This window comes from Sus scrofa, chromosome 1 (assembly GCF_054392235.1).
Source record: "Sus scrofa isolate SSC_HxYL_T2T_F1_AM1 chromosome 1, Sscrofa_HxYL_maternal_Yorkshire_Landrace_v2.0, whole genome shotgun sequence".
NCBI lineage: Eukaryota > Metazoa > Chordata > Mammalia > Artiodactyla > Suidae > Sus > Sus scrofa.
In genome coordinates, this window is record NC_139383.1 from 164,541,422 (window position 1) to 164,563,272 (window position 21,851).

General features: G+C 35.6%; 1 protein-coding gene across 4 annotated transcripts in view; it reads right to left on the bottom strand.

Annotated features, from left to right (window-relative positions):
* CCDC102B (coiled-coil domain containing 102B) overlaps window positions 1-21,851 on the bottom strand; it is a 281,228-nt gene that overhangs the window by 64,927 nt on the left and 194,450 nt on the right. For all 4 annotated transcript variants that reach the window (XM_085018144.1, XM_085018160.1, XM_085018153.1 and 1 more), the window contains one exon: window positions 4,799-4,969. In XM_085018144.1, coding sequence (XP_084874270.1) covers window positions 4,799-4,969 — 171 coding nt within the window. The remainder of the gene's footprint in view (window positions 1-4,798; window positions 4,970-21,851) is intronic.

A 21,851-nucleotide genomic window follows, 5' to 3' on the forward strand; every position in this document is an offset into this window, starting at 1 on the left:
AGTCAACACACTGAAGTAACTTGTGTACTATTGCACTATTATGAAGTAATATGTGATGGTGGTATGATAGTTGACTTTTTTCCCTTTATTTTTCATTCTTTTTTTTTTTAACTTTTGTCTTTTTGAGGGCCATACCCGTGGCATATGGAGGTCCCAGGCTAGGGGTCTAATCGAAGCTGTAGCCTTTGGCCTATGCCACAGCCATAGCAACCAGATCCGAGCTGCGTCTGTGACCTACACCACAGCTCATGGCAACACCGGATCCTTAACCCACTGAGCAAGGCCAGGGATCAAACCCACAACCTCATGGTTCCTAGTTGGATTCATTTCTGCTATGCCACAACAGGAACTCTTATTTTTCCTTCTTTACATGATAAAATATTGCTTAACAAAAGTTAAAATATTCCTGGGCAAGCCTTATCTCATTCTGTCTTCTTAATACTAGTTGGACAATGTAGAGCACTCAGGTGTCTTAGTAATTGTTTATATTATACTCTCTGCTTCTTAGGTCAGAGACATAAATTTGTGAGTTCAGTTTATATCTGTTCTGTCAGTTAAATTTTGCTATCATATAATGTAATATATATTTATAGAATGATTTCAATAAACTAATGAGAAAAGAATGTTTAACTTCTAACAAATATACATCAAATTGGGGTTTTGTTTTATTGTTCATTTTTTGGTAAATTTGCTTAAAGAAAAGCACCTCATCCAAAAGGAATTTTTTAATTTGCTCATTTATTTAATCAGACCCTGAGTTTTCTCTTATGGGTCCACAAATACCTATTTCTCTCTAGTATAGAGGATTAATATCTCATTTCCATTTATTGAAAATTTGTTGACTTGTGGGAGTTGGAAACTTGGTATTTGACAGTTCCAATTAAACATGAATTTCAACTAATTGCAATTTGAAGAATTTGCTACTATGAAATTAAAAAGCTGAACAGAGAAGCCGATGGACTTTTCTTTGCTGCTCAAGATAAGTCAAATTATGGAATTGTTGACTGCTATCTAATGCAAAATCTTATTTCCATGAGGAATATTTTCATTCCCAGCCACCAAAAAGAGCTATGACCTTTAATCAGAGTAAAGCTGAAAACTGACAACTACAATTAAATAATCCAGATTATAATACCCATATGAGTTGATAGTGCTTTGGATCAATCCACTTTGGGAATCAATTGATTGGATACAGAGGTGAAGAACTTTTAAAATATTTTGTGTGTTGAAATATATATTTCAATGTATCTATTTTTAAGCTTCAAATATGAAATATACCCCGATACTTCTCCATATAGAACTATGGTTCCAAAAATTCTATTTCAAAGCAGCACAAATTCCATTTGCCCAAGTCACAGGGCCATGTCTACCATTCATGCTTGAGAACTATATTCCTCCCACAGAAAAGAGCAGTAAATATTTATAAACACACACCTTTTCACTCATTTATACTTTTACATACAATATAACACATCCTCTTGATCTAAACGGTTTTCCTCATTTTTCATAGAAATGTTCACCCTCTCCCCAAGAGAAACTACCTGAACAAACTTCCAGCCACAGCCCAGGACTCAAAGTCAAAGCTCTCATGATAATATCTATGTTAGATCTCAATAGGTCTTCCCTTGCTCCAGAAATCTATGTACTGAGGAGGCAAGGAATTGATATCCTGCCCTCTCATACACATTCAAAATACTGTAGTGAAATTAAAACAATAAAACTGAAATAAACACTTCCAAAGAGAAAGGAGAAATAGACAATATCCATGAAGTCTATCTTGGCAGACGTTACTGGGAGTTCTATTCTCCTTGGAGGATGGAGAATTATTCTTTATTTTGCTTGCTTTCTCTTTGCTGAGAATAGTTGCCTAGTCTGTAGCTTTCTATGATCATTGGCTTTGATCTCTAGGTGGTCCTTTTTTATTCTATAACATGTCCATATCTGACTATGGCTCTGGATGTCATTTCCTCTCAGGATGCTGACAGTGTGCTTAGCCAGCTCCCCGCCCATTGAACTTCAGAGGAATGAAGGGTTCTTTCAGATCTTGAGAAATCCATCTCATCTTAGGCTGGAAGCTTATTTGCCACCATAATTTTCACAAACACTTGGTCTTTTTTTCTTTTGATTCCAGTAAATTCCATATGTCAATTCTCACATCTGCAGTTCTTTGGGAAACATTCCATTGTCTCTGAGCTACTTGCAGTTACCCTGAATTTGTGAGATATTCTGGTAGAGATAAAATTTCATTCTCTTCTCCCTGTTCCATTTTGCTCAGCTTTAAGAATTTACAGAAAATGACCTATTAAGGGTTTCTAACAACCTTGATGGCCACACCATTGATTTGGCCATTGTCTGAAAGCTCAACTTTAATTGTTTAGTATTCAAAGCCATCCTCATTTTTATATATTACCATGTGCAATGCAAATAAGGCCCTAGAAGTCACAGAGCTACTTAACTTTTTGCATTACCTCACATTTGTCAAATGACCCAATAGAAAACAAGAAATACTAGCTACATACTTTCTTACCTAAACACATAAGCTCATTTGGTCCATGATCAGCATTCTGAGATATTACAGGAAATGATATACCAAACCATTTTTTTGCCACACCCACAGTACATGGACATTCTCGGGCCAGGGATCAAACCTGAGCCACAGAGCCACTGCTACGGCAGCAACACCAGATCCTTAACCTACTGTGCTACAAGGAAACTTCCTACCAAACTTTTCAAGACTCCATAAAATGGGTTACCATAGTTCTAACCACCAATAAGTTTTCTCACCACATATTTCTGGCACTGGAGCCAATGTAATATAATTTTAAAATGTAATTTTTGGTTGAGTGACCACACCAGTCAGCTTTAGCTAAGTTTTCCTATAGTAACAAACAAATCCAAAAGGTCAGTGGCTTACCACAACAAATGTGGATTTTTTTTTTAAATCCATGTGCATCCATCTGGGTCAGCAAAGGTTCCGCTCCACATCCATTTCATTTCAGAAGCCATGCTGAGAGAATAAAGTCTATTTTGGACCTGCTGGCCTCAAGACATGAGAGATGGCAGAAAAGCCATGTGGGGAAAGGGGCACGGCAGAGCTCTATTTGGGCTCAAAGCCCCTGACAGTAAGTGGCACATGGTGCTTCTGCTCATCAGGCCAAGCAAATGTAACATGTGCCAACCCTGAGGCTGATGATGTGGGGAGAAGGATTCTCCTGCAGGGAGGGGACAACTAATATAGTCCTCCCTAAAACCACATCTGGTTTTTTAAATTACATGATTAAATAGCTGAATCAGATCTTGGGACATAGTACTTCATTAGCCCTACAACCCTGCATCATATCATGATTTCCCTGCTGATGACTCAGTCCCAAGCAATTTCTCAAAGCCTGTATTAGCAAACGCAGAGGTTTATTTCCCACTCCTCCAACACATACTTGTATATCCAGACTATTCACAGGAATAGTGGCTGTGATAAAACAAAAAGCCCAAACCATTTTCCTGGGCCTTCTTACTACATTTCTCTTCTGACTTACTCTCCCACAGTTGAGCCTCACTACACCGGTACTTCATTACAAAGTACATATATATCTTCATTACAAGAGATGTGTCAGGGATGAAGCGCCTTCCAACAAGTCAGCACTCATAAGATCAGGGGATGGTGTATGAGCCTCACTGGTCAAATAATTCGATTTTCATAGGATGTTATTAGATAAGACTATCTGGTTTGCTTGACTAAAATCATTTTGATGAAAAATTAAATCTCAAAATGTGGAATGTGTTCTGCTATTGAATTACCCCTTGGAAAAACAATTCTGTTTTGTTTTTTAAATTTGTTTGGCACTATCTGAAAACAGTCTTTCTAACCAGGGAACTAATTATTTTGGCCCAAAAAGTTGCCTGACAGGAGCAGATGTGGAACCTGGAACATCATCTGAAGTAACTGACACCATAGTGACAGACACTGTCAGGCTGACATCTGAGACTGTGTTCTTTGAAGAAAAATCTCTTTGTTGTTTGTGACTGAAGCTAAAATCACTCCTCCCTGTTGCAGGTGTGCTGTTGAATCATCATACCTAGGCCTTTCCCTTCCAGAAATCTCTTAAACGTGCCATAAACCATTAGCAAGTTGACCTTACATGACAAAATATGATGTCTACATTCTTTTAATGCCAGAGAGCACTGGGAAGAATATATATCATAACACGTAATCATGACATATATCATGTTTCTCCAATATATAGGATTCAAGCTAAAAACACCAAGATTTAATGATATCATGCCATAAACACACACACACACACACACACACACGGACCAAGCTAAAACATATTTGAAGCTACAAGGCAAACATAAAAAATGCACTATTAGCACCGCAAAGATAAGCATATTGTCTACATAATATTTTCCTCTTTTCTTATTTCTGTTGATTTTAGGGCTGCACCTGTGGCATATGTAAGTTCCCAGGCTAGAAGTCGAATTAGACTGCAGCTGCTGGCCTATGCCACAGCCACAGCAATGCTGTGACTAGGATCCAGGCTGCATCTGCAACCTACACCACAGCTCACGGCAACCCTGGATCCTTAAACCACTGAGCGAGGCCAGGGATCAAACCCACAACCTCATGATATTAGTTGGGTTCATTACTGCTGAGCCACAAAGGGAACTCCTGATTTTAGTTTTTAAAATGAGAAGTTTCTATCTCAATTAATGTCATATGCAAATAAAAAAGAAAACACTTTATCTATGTAATCAGATGCAATTTTGAATCTATCCAACATATATTCTACTTATAAATTACCTTCTCTTCTTTTTGGTTGAGTCCCCATTTCAATTCTTCTACTTGAAATCTCAGTTTTTTCACTTCAGCCTCATTTTGATCCACTAGGTTGTTTGTGTGAGTCAGTTCTGCAGCTTTTGCTTGATACTGCCTGCTGAGTGTATGGTAGGCATGTTGAAGACCCAACAATTCCTTTTAAAAGAAACCAGGGATTACTTATTAATGATTTATTCTGATAAAGTCAGAAGGATGGCGACATCTTTGGCAAGATAGAAAAGCATTTTAGGAAGAATTCAAATGAGGCACCTTTTAGGAGGACCTCTACATTTCTGCCATTAAATATTTTGATCAGCATATAACTATAGGTGGAAGATGTCTGTGCATGGGGCTAAAATGGCTAAAACACAATGCAACTCTTTATGTGCTTGAGTGAATGACTCATTTTTCACGTTATGCAAATTTGGTTTTTATGTAAGCTTTCCGAAAGAGGAAATCTCATATCCACAAAGGAGGAATAAAATATAATAAAACTAAGTACAAAAAGAACTGTTCATCTGCTAAACCAGCCTAAATATTAAAAGTTAGCAGATTATCTGCTTTTAATTATTTTTCTAAGAAAAAATGTTTTGTGCTGCTGGACCTATGCTGTCAATGGCACCCTTTGGAAACCATAGGAATCTGGCTCAGAGACCTGAAGAAAAGGGCTACCCTGTGAAAATATCAGAGTGAATCCACCATGAAATGATTGGCTTGCCAATCACTTTTATCCTAATCAGCACTGTACAAAATATGAATTAATAGGTTACATTAATTGGCTTCAGATTATAATGTAGCTTCTCACTTTTACTAGTCATAGGATATATATTTAATTTCCTGAAAAACACTGTCATAATACTTATAAAAATAATACATAAAATACATATAATACATTAAAAATCACATTAAATGGCATTAGTTAGAATGAATAAATTTTTTTTAGGACAACTAGGTAGACAATTGGAGACAGGATCCTAATCACACCTTATACTGTTTCTATTAGCATTAACAATTTTTTAAAGAATTAAATTTAATAGTAAAAAATAAATCCATAAAGCATTGGAAAATACTGGGAAAAAAATTAGATACTTTTAAAAAAAATTACCAAATAGGGAAACATTTTCTAAGTTTGATACCAAATCATGAGATAATGAAATGATAAATTAAATCACAATTTTGTGTACAGCAAATAAAATAGTAATTCCTACACAGAAAATGTTGACTTATAAGTGAAGGGTTATATCAAGCCTATACAAATTGATTTGATAAAAAAATACACATGGACAAAGTTCAAAGAAAAGAAAATAGAATATCTCTTAAACACTGAAGCTATTCATCTTCACCCAAAACTCAGGAAAACCTTTCCATTTTCTGTACCAAACTGACATAAAATTATAGAAACAGAGAAGAGATTCTTGGCTGCCAGAGATCTAGGGTGGACAGAGGGGTGTGTCAGGGAGAAGTGGGTGTTGCTAAGGGCAGAGCAGGGATCTTGCATTGATGAGAAGCTCTGTTTTGACTGCATCTATCTCACTACCCTGGTTTTGATATTCTACCATGGTTTTGAAAGATGATACTACTAGTGGCAACTGGAGAAAAGGTGCACAGATCTCCAAGTTGTTTGTTACAACTGCATGTCAGTCCACAATTTTTGAAAAATAAAAGCAAAATGAAAAGAAACACACCAAGATGCCATTCCTCATGTTTTCAGACTGGCAAGATTAAAATGTGACAAGATAATCTGTTGGTAAAATGTGAAGAAAAAGATTTATTCATGGAGAAATGTTGACAAAAATCTTTAAAATTAAAAATGCATGTAAAATCCAACCCTGTCATTTTACTTCTAGGAATTATATTCTACAGATAGACACATGGTTAGTTCCGTGAAATTTTGTATGCATATGGATATGTAGTACAGCATTATCTTTGTGTTATTAGTGAATGATTTGAAACTAGTATCATCATAAGATCATATGGATCTGATTAAATAAAGAGCCATTAAGCCATTAAATATAATTTGGTAGCCTTTTGTATATTGACATGATATCTCCAAATAGTCTATTAAGTAAAACAAAATGCACAACAGTGTGGAGCACATGTTACTGCAGGAAAAAAAAAAAAAAAGCTGATGCAAAGTGAATTTTGATATGATACCATTGATAATAGGCAACCTCTTGGCCTCTATGAAACTCAGAACTCCAACCAGAACAGATAAAACTCCTGTAGAGGTGAGAAGTGGGTATGGACTGGAGAGCAGGACCTGGTGAGAAACTGCTGGCCACCTCTCTGGAAGTCAAGAGAAGGAAAAGGAAGAGGAGTTCTCCAAGCCTCCCAATGTCCCCTGACAATGTGAGTATCAAATAATTGAGAGATTCTTTGAGTCTAATTGCTGTCCTGCATCTCCCACCTCCCCAACCCTCCAAAGGCATCAGAATCACAACCACTGATATGTAAACCTAAGAAATGCCAAGGGGCAGCTGGGGACAGTCAGATATGGACAGGCAGCAAGAACCCTGTTGATGAGGCAAGCTCACAGTCCCTTCACATGTTCATAGTAACCCTGAAGCTTTATGGCTTCATGGCAGTACTTTACCCAATTACGTCACAAACCACATGTAAAGGGCAAACAGATTTCTCCTTTCTTCTTTTCAGAATACACTTTTCAAATACCAAATTATATACATTATGCTTTCACAGAGTTATGTCATAAGGAACATGATTCTATTATTTGAAATGACAATGGGTCATTTAATGATAGATTTTCTTGATCTTGTCAAAGATTTTGCCACAAAAATAATGCAGAGCTTAATGGAAGAATTGTAACAGATTTGCAAAATGATGGCTTTTTCTCAGGAATTATGCACTTAGGTTCAAGGACCTAAATACCTTTGAAATTTAATAAAAATATTTCTCAGCTAGTCAATGCTTTGCCTTTAGGGTTGTACCATTCACTTAGGTTGGTTTAAATAGAGTTAAGTAAACCAAAACAACCTTTCAGATGTGCATATAGGAAGGAAGGGAGGGAGGGAGGTAATAGGGAAAGCAAACATTGCTGTTTGTCAATACAAATTCCATCCCAAACATGTGTTATTTCTGTAGGCAGCCCCCTAGCATTCATGCTCTACTGCTTGTCCATTTGCTCATGGAAAGCCACCTCATTTGCAGGCCCAGGTGGTGGATATGGGTTAATCAAAGTCTCTCCTTTTTGAGCGGTCCCCAAGCCTGCATCATCAGCATCACCTGGGAACTCCATCCAAGACCTACTGAGTCAGAAGCTCAGGAGTTGGGGCCTAGGAACACTAGGCTTAATAAGAAGCCCTCCAGATGTTCCTGATTCAATGCAAAGTTTGAGAACCACTAGTATATGCCAATCATAGAAAGCTTTACTCTTGCCAATAATTGTTTGAGGAAGGTAGATATAACCTAACTGAGCAATGAAATGGGATGTTTCCTTGGGTGGGAGGAGGTGATCTAGAATGTTTTAGCACTTAAAGACAGACAAGAAAAACAAATGCTGGAGGTACTTCAACGGTCTGGGCCAACAGGAAAATCCTGCTTATAGCTAGTCCACAGACCTGGCTTGGCCACATTTGGTTAGGAGAAAATATATCAAATTGTATCTATAGCAAAACATTTTAATTATGTTCATAGGATACCATTTACTTTCTATTCTAAAAAGATGAAAACCAAATTTCACTTTAGGAGAAAAAATTATTTCATTGATGGAGTTCCCATCGTGGCTCATTGGAAACAAATCTGACTAGCATCAGTGAGGACGCAGGTTCAATCCTTGGCCTCACTCAGTGGGTTACGGATCCGGCATTGTGGTGAGCTGTGGTGTAGGTTGCAGATGTGGCTCGGATCGATCCTGCATTGCTGTTGTGTAGGCCGACAGCTACAGCTCTGATTTGACCCCTAGCCTGGAAACCTCCATATGCTCTGGGTGTGGCTGTAAAAAAAGACAAAAAAAAAAAAAAAAAAAGAAGATATCTTTAAAAAGTCAGTTTAGGGTGAAAGGGATCCATGTTAGAGAGGTACCTACTATCACTAAATTCTTTACATACCTTTGCTCTCTTTCTTCCTTTCTATTTTCCCTACTAAGCCTCAGAGAGGCAAATTTCTTATGGCCAAACTAGCCATAAATTACTCCTGTTCTTTTCATTGTATCAAAACAATATCCCACGGCTGGCTTTAATCTTGTTAACAGAATTTATCTTCTAAGACTTCACAAATTCTTTGACATTTTACTTCATTAATTCACCATTAGCCCCATTTTACTTTCTGGAAAGAGATGAATTTCTTTTTTAATTCTCAAAGCTATGGCCTTGCTACTGCACATACATTTTTTTTGTTATCCTCATGTTGAGGTTCCGCCCACCCCCAGTTCTTTCTTTGAATACATATTACAGTAAAGGATGAAGGCATCAGGATCACAAACCATAATCCCTTGCCTATGTTTGATGCTTTTATCTGAAATCTCAATTTCTCCTGTAGCTTGCTTATAGACCTCCAGTTGGAAGGCATCCAAATAGATGTTCATTTAAAGAGTTAATTTGCATATAAAAAGAGAATTAAGTAGATAATGAAGATCCATGTGGACTTTTAGAACAAGCTTATTCTAATATATTTTTAATACATAAAACCCTGATGTGATATATTTTGGCAGAGAAAAATCTGAATATAAATTAAACACACATAAAAATATGCAGTACTAGAGAGTATTTGTCAGCATGTAATCCTCTAGAAATCTAAAGCTATAAAACTGAACAGTAAATATAATTCATAATCTTTTTATAAGTCGATATGAATAATAATGGGTCGATATAGAAAATAAGCATATACAATGTGTTTGTATAGAGATATTTTTGATAGGTTAATATTAGTTCCTCAAATAGATTGATTCTGTTTCTAGTGATCTGAAGAATTTGATAGCAGATTTTAAATTTCGTATATGGCTTATGAACTCATGCATTAGTTTATGCTCTTGTAAGTAAGGATATTGCTTTCTACCTAGAATTAATATTGTAGCTGATACTTCCAGTACTGAAGCTTAACTGATTTTGATTGTGCCAAGCTGACAGAACTAAAATGCATTTTCTCATTATTGAAAATGACATAATGAAAAGATGGTAAAAATGAATCAAACATGCTTATATGCACTAATTTGAAGAAAAAATTGACATAGAGAAAATTCTAAAGTATTATTCTGTTATTTCTGTTTGTTCAATTTAAAAAAATCCATAGAAAATTAGAAGTTTGTGTTTCTATAATTTCAAGCATTCCTAACAATAGTGTACTGAAAAGTGGAGAACCTGAAATTCACAGTATAATATATGATTCAACTATATTTAATAGAAACACTGGAAATAACTTGCTTATGGCCTGTTGATAGTTGCTAGACTCCACCTGTGAATAATAATGCTCTCAACAAGGGCAAGTTTTCTCAAAAATTGACTTGAACACATTAGATGTTATTACAATCAGGTCCATAAACTTAAATACATTAAAAAACACACAATCTCATTCAAATTAAGTGTATTACAAAAATATCCTGTAATACCTGCTTATTTATTAGGGTACATGTCAATATTTATATCTTCAATCCTGACCTCAAGAAATACAGAAATCAAAGGAATGTATATTTTAATATAATTAGATGTTATTCATAAACATATTTATGATACTTGGTGTCAGATTATAGCTCTAAAAGGAGATCATTCTGGTGGGCTTAAGTAGCATATTAGAGAGTTCACTTAATATCATATTCATTAAATATAAATAGAGTAATTTCAATACTAGTTACAGAGTTGACACATTACCAGTCTTCATTCAATGAGTGTCTTACTGAGTGTCTACCATGTGCCAATGCCGGGATTCTACATTCTACATGTCAGAGTAAACAAGGCAGACACAATCTTTAATCTTACAGACATTAGAATCCAGTAGAGATAACAGATAAAGGCAATAAAATAGGAAAATTTTCCACTGTAACAAGTACTAAGAAATAATCAAATGAATAGATAAGGAACACTTTATGAGGGGTGGATGATAAACAGGGAAGATCTGGTGTGAGTGGATGCTATCCTGTGCCCTCCAGATCCTACTTCAGGAATGGGAAGATGTATTCCACCAGCTGCTGGAAATGTTATCTGATTACACCCCTTTCCCCTTGGCTGTAAAGAACCTCCTTTCTAAGTCCACACACCCTTTCTAGGGCAGCCTGGTCATTGTAGCAGTATGCTCTTCTCACCCTAATTTGGGATAGCTCCAAAGACCTTATCCCAGGTTTAGAGGTACCTAGTGGTACAACTGTCATCACTTAACCCAGGCCTACTTCTCCCTGTCCTGTGCTGCCTGGTCCTTTTCCCCATAGGTATCATGCTTCCTAATAACTTCCTACATTTTGCTATCTGTCACAGGTAGCACAAACAAACATCCAGCATCTCATGGCTATCACCTGGGGAGATCTATCCTACAGAATTAAATACCGTAGTAAAAATGCCATGAACAAAAAATAGATGATAGGGGTTCCCTTTGTGGTTCAGCAGTTAAAAAACACAACCAGCATCCATGAGGACACAGGTTCGATCCCTGGCCTCACTCAGTGGGTTAAGGATCAGGTGTTGCTGTGAGTGGTGGTATAGGTCATAGAAGTGGCTTGGATCCTTTGTTGCTGTGGCTGTGGTGTGGGAGCTGTAGCTCCAATTCAACCCCTAGCCTGGGAACCTCCATACGCTGCAGATTCAACCCTAAAATAGCAAAAAAAAAAAAAAAAAAGATGATAAAAACTTCACTGAGGGAGTAACGTAAAAATGGTGCAAAGCTATAATAGTTTGACTACACTGTGGCACAATATTGTGTATGCACACATATAATTCCTAACTGAAAAATATGCCTAAGTTTAATTGTAAAGAAATTTTTGAACACAAATTATAAGAATTAAATTCCATGCTAAGGCACTTGAGACTTAGTCTATAAACAGAGTGTCAGGTTTTTTGGAAAGAACAAAATATTCACACCAGTTTTGAAGATAAATTTGATCAAAAGTATAGGTTAACAAAATGGCAACAAGTACATACCTATCCATAATTACTTTAAATGTAAACTGACTAAATGCTCTGATTGAAAGATCTGGAATGGCTGGATAGATAAAATAATAGGACCCATATATATGTTGCCTACAAGAGATTCAGTTTGAATCTAAAGATATACACAGACTGAAAGTGGGAGGATTAAAAAAGGTATTCTATGCTAATGGTAACTAAAAGCTTGAGTAGTAATAACTGCATCAGAAAAAAGAATTTTTTCTTATTTTTTAATTTAGTATCTATATGATATGATGGATGTTTACTAAACTTATTGTTAATCATTTTTATCATGCACGTAATTAAAATAATTATGCTGTATACTTTAAACTTATACAGTGCTATATGTCCATTGTGTCTCAATAAAACTTGAAAAAAGAAAACATGTATCATAATGGTCAATATGAGAAATTATGAAAAAATAAACTGGGATAGGGAAATGTAGATAAACAGCAGTGGAAAAATATTAGTGATATTCTTTGGTGAAGGTTTCACAAGAATATTGGTTCATTCAGAGTAAAGGTGTCAAAATTAAATTTGTTTACACTAAGATTGGGAGGATGTTGCTTAAAGTAGCTTAGGCAGAAACAGTCACCAAAGAGACACTTTGAAAAAAGGTAGTGACTTCAACTTTTTCATGTATCTTGAGGTATTAGTAGGCTATCTACATGCATTTTTATGTCAAGAGATAAGAATTCTCACCTGTAATTCTGAAGAAAGAATATGCAGACATAAGGCTTGAATATATGTGGGTATGATGAGCTGAAGCCCAGAGAATGAAAATCAAATGCTGAAGTATGCTTTTATTCAATGCCACATATAACTAAACAGTTGACCAAAAAATGTTTGTTGAGCATGTACTAAAATGTCTTGGATAGTCAGTTATGTCAATAGTTCCCATAATATTCAAATTGTTAGAAATATGAAAAAGCTCCACTAATTTTAACTTCTTTCTAAATCCTAGTTTCCTCATCTGTAAAATGTAAGTAATAGTAATTTCAAAGAATTGTAGCCTTTAAATGACATGTATAAAGTCATTCGTGACACAATAATTAAACATAACAGGATACGTAGAAAACGTGGCTAGTGTAGGCTAGTTAGTTTTTTCAAAAGCGAGGTGCCACTAATACAGAGTAGAAAGAGCATCTCAGCAAGTGATACTAGGGACTGGGCTCTTTTTATCTTTCTGCTTTTTCCTATAGCTAGTACATGTTTTTTTCCTTAAGCTTCACACAGGATAATCACAAAATATCTGCTGCGTCTTGCTGGCAAGGAAGTGGGAAGGGAAGGAGCAAGGATAAAGTGGTTTTCTCCAAGTGAGAATTTACCTTTTTGTTAAGGTGACCTCCTAATATGTTATGGGGGGAAAATGTTAAAAACATTGCACAAAATATTGGGGGGATAAATAGAAATATATTCAAAGTTAGATATACTAAAAACAAACTGAGAAACAACAAAGACTAAGAGAGATTATTAAAGCACAGAGAAAATATTAAAGTACAGAGAGATTGTGGGAAATAAAAATATGTAAAAAAATGAACAGTAGGGGGTTAACATACTTAAAAAATAGGGCAACCACAAATCAAAACCAAATATTACATTCACAAAAACTAAAAAGTACTCAAGCATAAAATAAATGGAAATCATCCAACCAAAAAAAAAAAAAAAAAGAAAGGGAGAAAGGAGAAACACAGAATCAATTGAAAAACAAGGTTTAAAATGGCAATAAATACATCTCCATCAATAATTACCTCAAATGTCAGTGGACTAAATGCTCCAATCAAAAGATACAAAGTAGAAGATTGGATAAAAAAGCAAAAAACCTACAATCCTCTGTCTACAAGAGACTCACCTCAGGGCAAAGGACACATATAGACTGAAAGTGAGGGGATGGGAAAAGATATTTCATGCCAATGGACAAGAAAGGAAAGCAGGAGTTACAATACTCATGTTAGACAAAATAGACTTCAAAATGAAGGCCATAAAGAAAGAGAAAGAAGGAATTCCCCTCATGGCACAGTAGAAACAAATCTGACTAGGAACCATGAGGTTGTAGGTTTGATCTTCTGGCCTCACTCAGTGGGTTAAGGATCCAGTGTTGCTGTGAGCTGTGGTGTAGATCGCAGATGAGGCTCGGATCTGGCGTTTCTGTGGCAGTGGTGTAGGCTGGCAGCTGTAGCTTCGATTAGACTCATAGCCTGGGAACCTCCATGTGGTACAGATGTGGCACTAAAAAGCAAGCCAAAAAAAAAAAAAAAAAAGACAGACAAAGAGGGACACTATTTAATGGTAAAAGGATCCATTCAAGAAAAGGATATTACAATAGTCGATATATATGCCCCAAATATAGGAGCACCCAGATATCTACAACAAATACTAATAGACATAAAAGGAGAAATTGATGGGAATACAATCATAGTAGGAGACTTTAACATCCCACCCACATCAATGGACAGATCCTCTAGACAGAAAATCAATAATGCAACAGAGATCCAAAAGGAAACAATAGAAAAGTTAGACTTAATCAACATTTTCAGGACATTACATCCAAAAAGATCAGAATATACATTATTCTCAAGTCACATGCAACATTCTCAAGGATCAATCACATACTGGGGCACAAAGCTAACCTCAACAAATTTAAGAGTATAGAAATTATTTCAAGTATCTTCTCTGACCACAGCGGCATGAAACTAGAAATCAACCACAGGAAAAGAAATGAGAAAAAAGCCTATTACATGGAGACTAAACAACATGCTACTAAAAAACCAATGGGTCAATGAGGAAATCAAGAAGGAAATTTAAAAATACCTCAAGACAAATGATAATGAAGACACAACCACTCAAAATCAATGGGATGCTGCAAAAGCAGTACTCAGAGGGAAGCTCATAGCAATACAGGCCTTCCTCAAAAAAGAAGAAAAATCTCAAAACGACAACTTAACCCAACACCTAAATGAATTAGAAAAAGAAGAACAAGAAAAGCCTGAAGTCAGCAGAAGGAAGGAAATCATAAAGATCAAAGAGGAAATCAGTAAAATAGAGATTCAAAAAACAATACACAAAATCAATCAAACCAAGAGCTGGCTCTTTGAAAAGGTAAACAAAATTGACAAACCTCTGGTCAGACTCACCATGAAGAGGAGAGAAAAAACCCAAATAAACAAAACCAGAAATAAAAAAGGAGAAATCACAATAGATACTACCAAAATACAAAAAAAAAAAAAAAAAAAAAAAAACTGTAAGAGAATACTATGAACAATTGCATATCAACAAATTTGACAACCTAGAAGATTTGGATAACTTTCTAGAGACTTAAAGCCTGCCAAAACTGAATCAAGAAGAAACAGATCAACTTAGCAGACTGATCAATAGAAATGAAATTGATATGTAATTAAAAACACTCTCTAGAAAAAATAGTCTAGGACCAGATGGCCTCACAGGTGAATTCTACCAAACAAACAAAGAGAAACTTATACCCAGCCTCCTTAAACTTTCCAAAAGTTTGAAGAAGAAAGAACAGTCACAAAGACATTCTATGCCGCCACTGTCACCCTAATACCAAAACCAAAGTTACCACCAAAAAAGAAAACTCTCAGCCAATATTTTTGATGAATATAGATGCAAAAATTCTCAATAAAATTTTACTGAATCCAACAACGTATAAAAAATATTACACACCACGACCAAGTGGGATTCATCCCAGGTTCACATGGTTCAACATATGCAAATCAATCCACAACATACACCACATTAACAAAAGTAAAGTCAAAAACCACATGATCATCTAAATAGATGCAGAAAAAAAGCATTTGACGAAGTCCAACATGCATTCGTGATAAAAATTCTTACCAAAGTAGTTATAGAGGGAGCATTCCTTAACATAATAAAAGCCATTTATAACAAACCCACAGCAAATAAATACTCAATGGAGAAAAGCTGAAAGCCTTCCCACTAAAATCTGGAACAAGACAAGGATGTCCACTCTCACCACTGTTATTCAACAGAGTATTGGAAGTCCTATCCACAGCAGTCAGACAAACAAAACAAATAAATGGCATCCACATTGGAAGAGAAAAGGTAAAATTGTCACTCTATGCAGACGACATAATACTATATGTAGAAAACCCCAAGTACTCAACCCAAAAACTACTTGAACTGATTAACAAATTCCACAAAGTAGCAGGATATAACATTAACATTCAGAAATCAGCCACAGTTCTGTATCCTAACAATGAAATAGTAGAAAAGGAATCCAAAAATACAATACCTTTTAAAGCTGCACACCAAAAAAATCAAATACCTGGGAACACACCTGACCAAGGAGGTGAAAGACTAATATGCCAAGAACTATAAAACATTCATCAAGGAAAGTAAAGAGGATGCAAAGAAATGGAAAGATATTCCATGCTCCTGGGTTGGAAAAATTAACGTAAAAATGGCCATACTACCCAAAGCAATCTACAGATTCAATGCCATACCTATCAGATTACCCATGACATTTTTCACAGGACTAGAACAAACAATCCAAACATTTACATGGAACCACAAAAGACCCAGAAATGCAAAAGCAATCTGAGGAACAAAAACCAAACAGAAGGCATGCCTCTCCCAGACTTCAGGCAATATTACAGAGCCACAGTCATCAAGACAATGTGGTGCTGGTACCAAAAGAGACAGACAGACAGACCCCGATGGAACAGAATAGAGAACCCAGAAATAAACACAGACACCTATGGTCAATTAATCTTTGACAAAGGAGGCAAGAACATAAAATGGGAAAAAGACAGTCTTTTCAGCAAGTATTGCTGGGAAAACTGGTTAGCCGCAGGCAAATCAATGCAACTGGAACACAACCTCACACCATGCACGAAAATAAACTCAAGACGGCTTAAAGACTGAAACATAAGACACCATCAAACTCCTGGAAGAGAACATAGGCAAAACATTCTCTGACATCAACCTTGTGAATATTTTCTCAGGTCAGTCCCCCAGGGGGGGGACAGAAATAAAAGCAAAAATAAACCAATGGGACCTAATCACCTGACAAGCTTTTGCACAGCAATGGAAATCATAAAAAACCTCCAAAAGACAACTTACAGAATAGGAGAACATAGTTTCAAATGATGCAAGTGACTTAGGGCTTAATGTCTAAAATATGCAAACAACTTATACAACTCAACAGCAAAAAAGCCAACAATCCAATGGGAAAAATGGGCAAAAGACCTGAATAGATATTTCTCCAAGGAAGACATACAGAGGGCCAACAAGCACATGAAAAAATGCTCAACATCCCAGATTATTAGATAAATGCTAATCAAAACTCCGAGATACCACCTCACACAAGTCAGAATGGCCACCATTAATAATCCACAATTAACAAACGCTGGAGAGGGTGTGGAGAAAAGGGAACCCTCCTGCACTCTTGGTGGGAATGTAAACTGGTACAACCACTATGGAGAACAGTATGGAGGTATCTTAGAAAACTGTACATAGAACTACCCTATGACCCAGCAACCCACCCTGGGTATATATCCAGACAAAACTTTCCTTGAAAAAGACATATGCATCCGCATGTTCATTGCAGCACTATTCACTATAGCCAAGACATGGAAACCACCTAAATGTCCATTGACAGATGAATGGATTAAGACGAAGTGGTATATATACACAATGGAATACTACTCAGTATCAAAAGGAACAAAATAATGCCATTTACATCAACATGGATGGAACGAGAGATTCTCATACTAAGTGAAGTAAGTCAGAAAGAGGAAGACAAATACCATATGATATCACTTACATCTGGAATCTAATGTATGGCACAAATGAACCTTTCCCTAGAAAAGAAAATCATGGACATGGAGAATAGACTTGTGGTTGCCAAGGAGGAGGAGGAGGGAGTGGGATAGACTAGGAATTTGGAATGGATAAGCAATGAGATCCTGCTATATAGCACTGGGAACTATGTCTAGTCACTTATGATGGAGCATGATAATGTGAGAAAAAAAAACATATACATGTATGTGTGGCTGGGTCACCTTGCTGTACAGTAGAAATTGACAGAAAACTATAAACCAGCTATAATGGAAAAAATAAAAATTATTTAAAAAAGAAATGAACAGTAGACTTATAATCTGCAACAAGAAAACTTATTAAATAGAATAATGTCTTCAGTTGCTGAATAACCTAGAATTCTAAACAGAGCTAAATTAATGGGTGAGAGGCAGGGCAAAATCAATTTTAGAATTAGGCAGAGGCAGGTTTTCCATTCACATGTTCTTGATGAAAGAACTCAAGATAGTCTTTAGGAATTCATCTTTTACAGTTCTTTGAATTCATCAAACCCTTTCCTGCCTCAGAGTATTCAGATACAATTTTCCTTTTGCCTACAAAGAGCTTTTGCAACTCTAAACTCATCGACTCCTAATTATCATTCAGGACCTAGTTTAAATATGATTTCCTCTGAGAGGCTTTCTCGATAACCCAAATGTGAAAAATGATTCATAGTATTATTTTTAATTATCATCCAGATCAATGTTCATTTCCTTTACAGTCTTTATTGCATGTTGAAATTTATACTTGTTTATGCAATTACTTAAGATTCCTTTCTCCTACTAGGTAGTCAATAAATATTTAATGCTCCTATATATGTAGAATAGAAACAATTTAGTCATGTGGAAATGTGGAAATTAATCTAATTGTCATGTCAATAAAAAACTGGAGTTATAATTATAAAATTTTGGAAATAATGAATATATGATACAAACTTTAGGTAGTCAAAGCTTTTACAATCAGAAAAAAATACGATCTCAATTTAACTATGAAAAGATATATATATCTTCATATAACAAGCATTCAATTCAAACTGTTGGATGAAACATATCAACATTATCTGAGGAAAATTGAAAGAATGAATTATTCAAGATAAAAATAGCTTATTAAAACACAAATATAAAAATTGAATTAGTGAATAATTGGTCTATTGGAAAATCTGGATCTGCAAGGAGACAGCCCATGGGAACTTTTATGCTGTCCCACTTCCTTACTGAAGTGCCTGGAATTGAAGGACTACAAGATGACAAAGCTAAAAGCTGACAAGTGTAGATCCCTGAGTCACCACATGAAGAAGAAACACCAAAGAGAACCTCCTGGCTTCAGTGGACTAAGAAATGACCAACACATAAACATTATCAGCTGCAGAGATCTGGAGTTTGTTGCCCTAGTCTATCCTTACTAATAGGTTAGCACAATATTAGGTTAAAACATTTGACATGTATGAAAAACATTTCAACTGACTAATTCACTGGCAGTTTTAGTGCACAAAGGTTACTAGTCTTTTTTTTTTTTTTTTTTTTTTTTTCCCCTTCTTTTTGGCTGCACCTGCAGCATTCAGAAGTTCTCAGGCCAGGGATCGAAACTACTCCATAGTAGTGTCCTGAGCCACAGCAGTGACAATGCCAGGCCCTAAATCCCCTGTGCCACAAGTGAACTCCTAAAGGTTACTAGCCTTTTAGTCGTTTTTAAATTCACTCATTCTCCAAAAAAAAAAAAAAAAAAAGATTTGTCATTGCCTCTCTGGTACATAATGAGGGTTATGACAGGGATTTCTTTGGTCTTTTAACTGTACAGTTCATTAATTATCTGAAGTGTGTGAAATAGTGCCTGGAACATGGAAGGTGCTCAATAAATGATAAACGAATGTATGAATACATGAATATATTTGCAATATTTCTTCTTGATTGCTAAAGCAAACAACAAAATGTGTTTTAGATTCCAGGTTGTATGCGGGTTGGATTTTACAGAGCATGGGAAAAGGAAGAGATTTCTCAGAGTGTGAGGCAAGTCAGCATGGAAGCAGGTGTTTGAAAGAAACAAATTAAAGAATGGGCACTCAATAAATGACAGTAGAATGACTAACATTATATTGGTTTTATATTCAAGCACTACATTCATGAAATAATTATTCTGAGGTTGATCACTCTCCCAATTTTCCAGTACATACTTTGATATTATTTTCTAAAGACTGGTTATTTTTCAGTTTTTAAACAAATTCACTCTTAAATTTTGTCTCCTATTAGTATTAATTACCCCAATCTTAGAATTAACTAAAAAGACATTTTTAAGTCCATAACTGTGTACAATTAATTGAAACAATATTTTCCGGTGTTCAAAATATAAATATCATTTTTGAATTCTATTTTGGAGGTATAAAACTGAATTAATTTCAAAAAACAAGATGAAATATTGATTAAAATATTCCTTTGTGTACATATCATTTAAATCATCATAAACTGTTGAATTCCTACTAAACTATGAAATGATAATATTTTATTATTATATTCAACCACTATTTGTTTTTGGCATGTTGTAGAGTTAATTTGATAGACCTAAAATATTATCTTTGGAAAATATGTTGAGACAGATGCTTGGGCGAGTATATTCTTTCTTATATATTTTTTATGGACAGGCTTCTGTCTCTGCAGCTGTGCTCAAAGAAGCCTTTTGTACTCTCAGGTTCTTAGGTCACTTTGTGTTATTGGAAGGATGTGTAAGGTTTAAGTTCTGTGTTCAGTGAATAGGACAGCATTCCATATTTTTCTTTTCACATTTTTCAGAGGGCATGTACTATATCAAGAGGAAAATACACACTCTTGTCTTCAATCTCAGCCAAACCTAAGTGATTTTAAAATGTATTTGTGCTTGTGCTGCATTCTGATACACTGCTAGATGCTGGTGCTAAGTGTGAACTAAATTGTCACTGTTGCTGCCCTCAGATAAAGTTTAAGATGCAGCCAACTGAATAAGCAACAGAAACAGGGTTTAGTGACTGCGAGGATACATGTAATAGGGGCACATTTGAAAGTAACATAAGATAAACTTGAAAGATTTAAGAAGACAAATATTTTCTAATTATACAATATATCCAAGAACCTTGCATCAAAAGACAAAAATAAAACCCCCCAAACCCAGAAAACTCTTTTGATTCCATGGTCAATTCAAGATATAGCCCCTAACACGGTTCTCCTTCAAAGCAACACTTTCTACAAGAAGTTTCTGTAATTGTTTTAAGTATTTCCCCATCACCAACTATTTCTTCAGTGCTTTCCATTATTACTTCCTCACATGATTCCAGAAAAGCTGCTCTTGTCAGGGTCACTGATGGCTTCCAGATACTCCAACATACTGCCCATCTCCTGGCCTTTATCTACTGTGAACTCTCAACAATGTTCTCTATTTTATAACAATTATAATTTCATTATATGTGTATATATTGACATATATATCTCCACCTCAATTGAATAATCAACTCTAGATTCATATACCCAATACTTACAAAACATGTACATTTGGATGTTTAATAGACTTTTTAAATGTAAAAAGATTTATTGTACTAATAATTCTGATTATAGAGGAAACTTAACCAATCCCTTCTTTGCTATAAACATATAGAAATGACATCACCACCTAAGAAAGTAATGACCAAGACCAAGACATAAACTCTGACGTTTAGTGGATTTTAGTGCTTATGTTAGTACAGGAGGTGTGATATTAAGTCCAGGGAAAAGGCAAGCTTGCTTCTGCCCACAACAGAGATCAACAAATTACCTTATTAAAAAAAAAATCAAAGACTAGGGAGGGCACTAATAGGAAAGAACTAAAGTAACCACCAAGCTGGAAAATAAACCTAACTTTCAGGTGAAACTACTGGGTACATAGCAGAAAACCTAACTTTCAGGTGAAACTACTGGGTACATAGCAGAAACAAACTCCTAACAACCCAAGAGCCCAGGGTACACGAACCCACAGAAAATTAATCTGATGGGAAAACTAGCACAAACACAGTTTTAAACCTTAAAAAGTACTGATTCCACATGAGGGGGAGTAAACAAATATAATAGGGAAATTAACACCCCGAGAGCTTGAGCTACAGCAATCTGAAAATGCTGTAA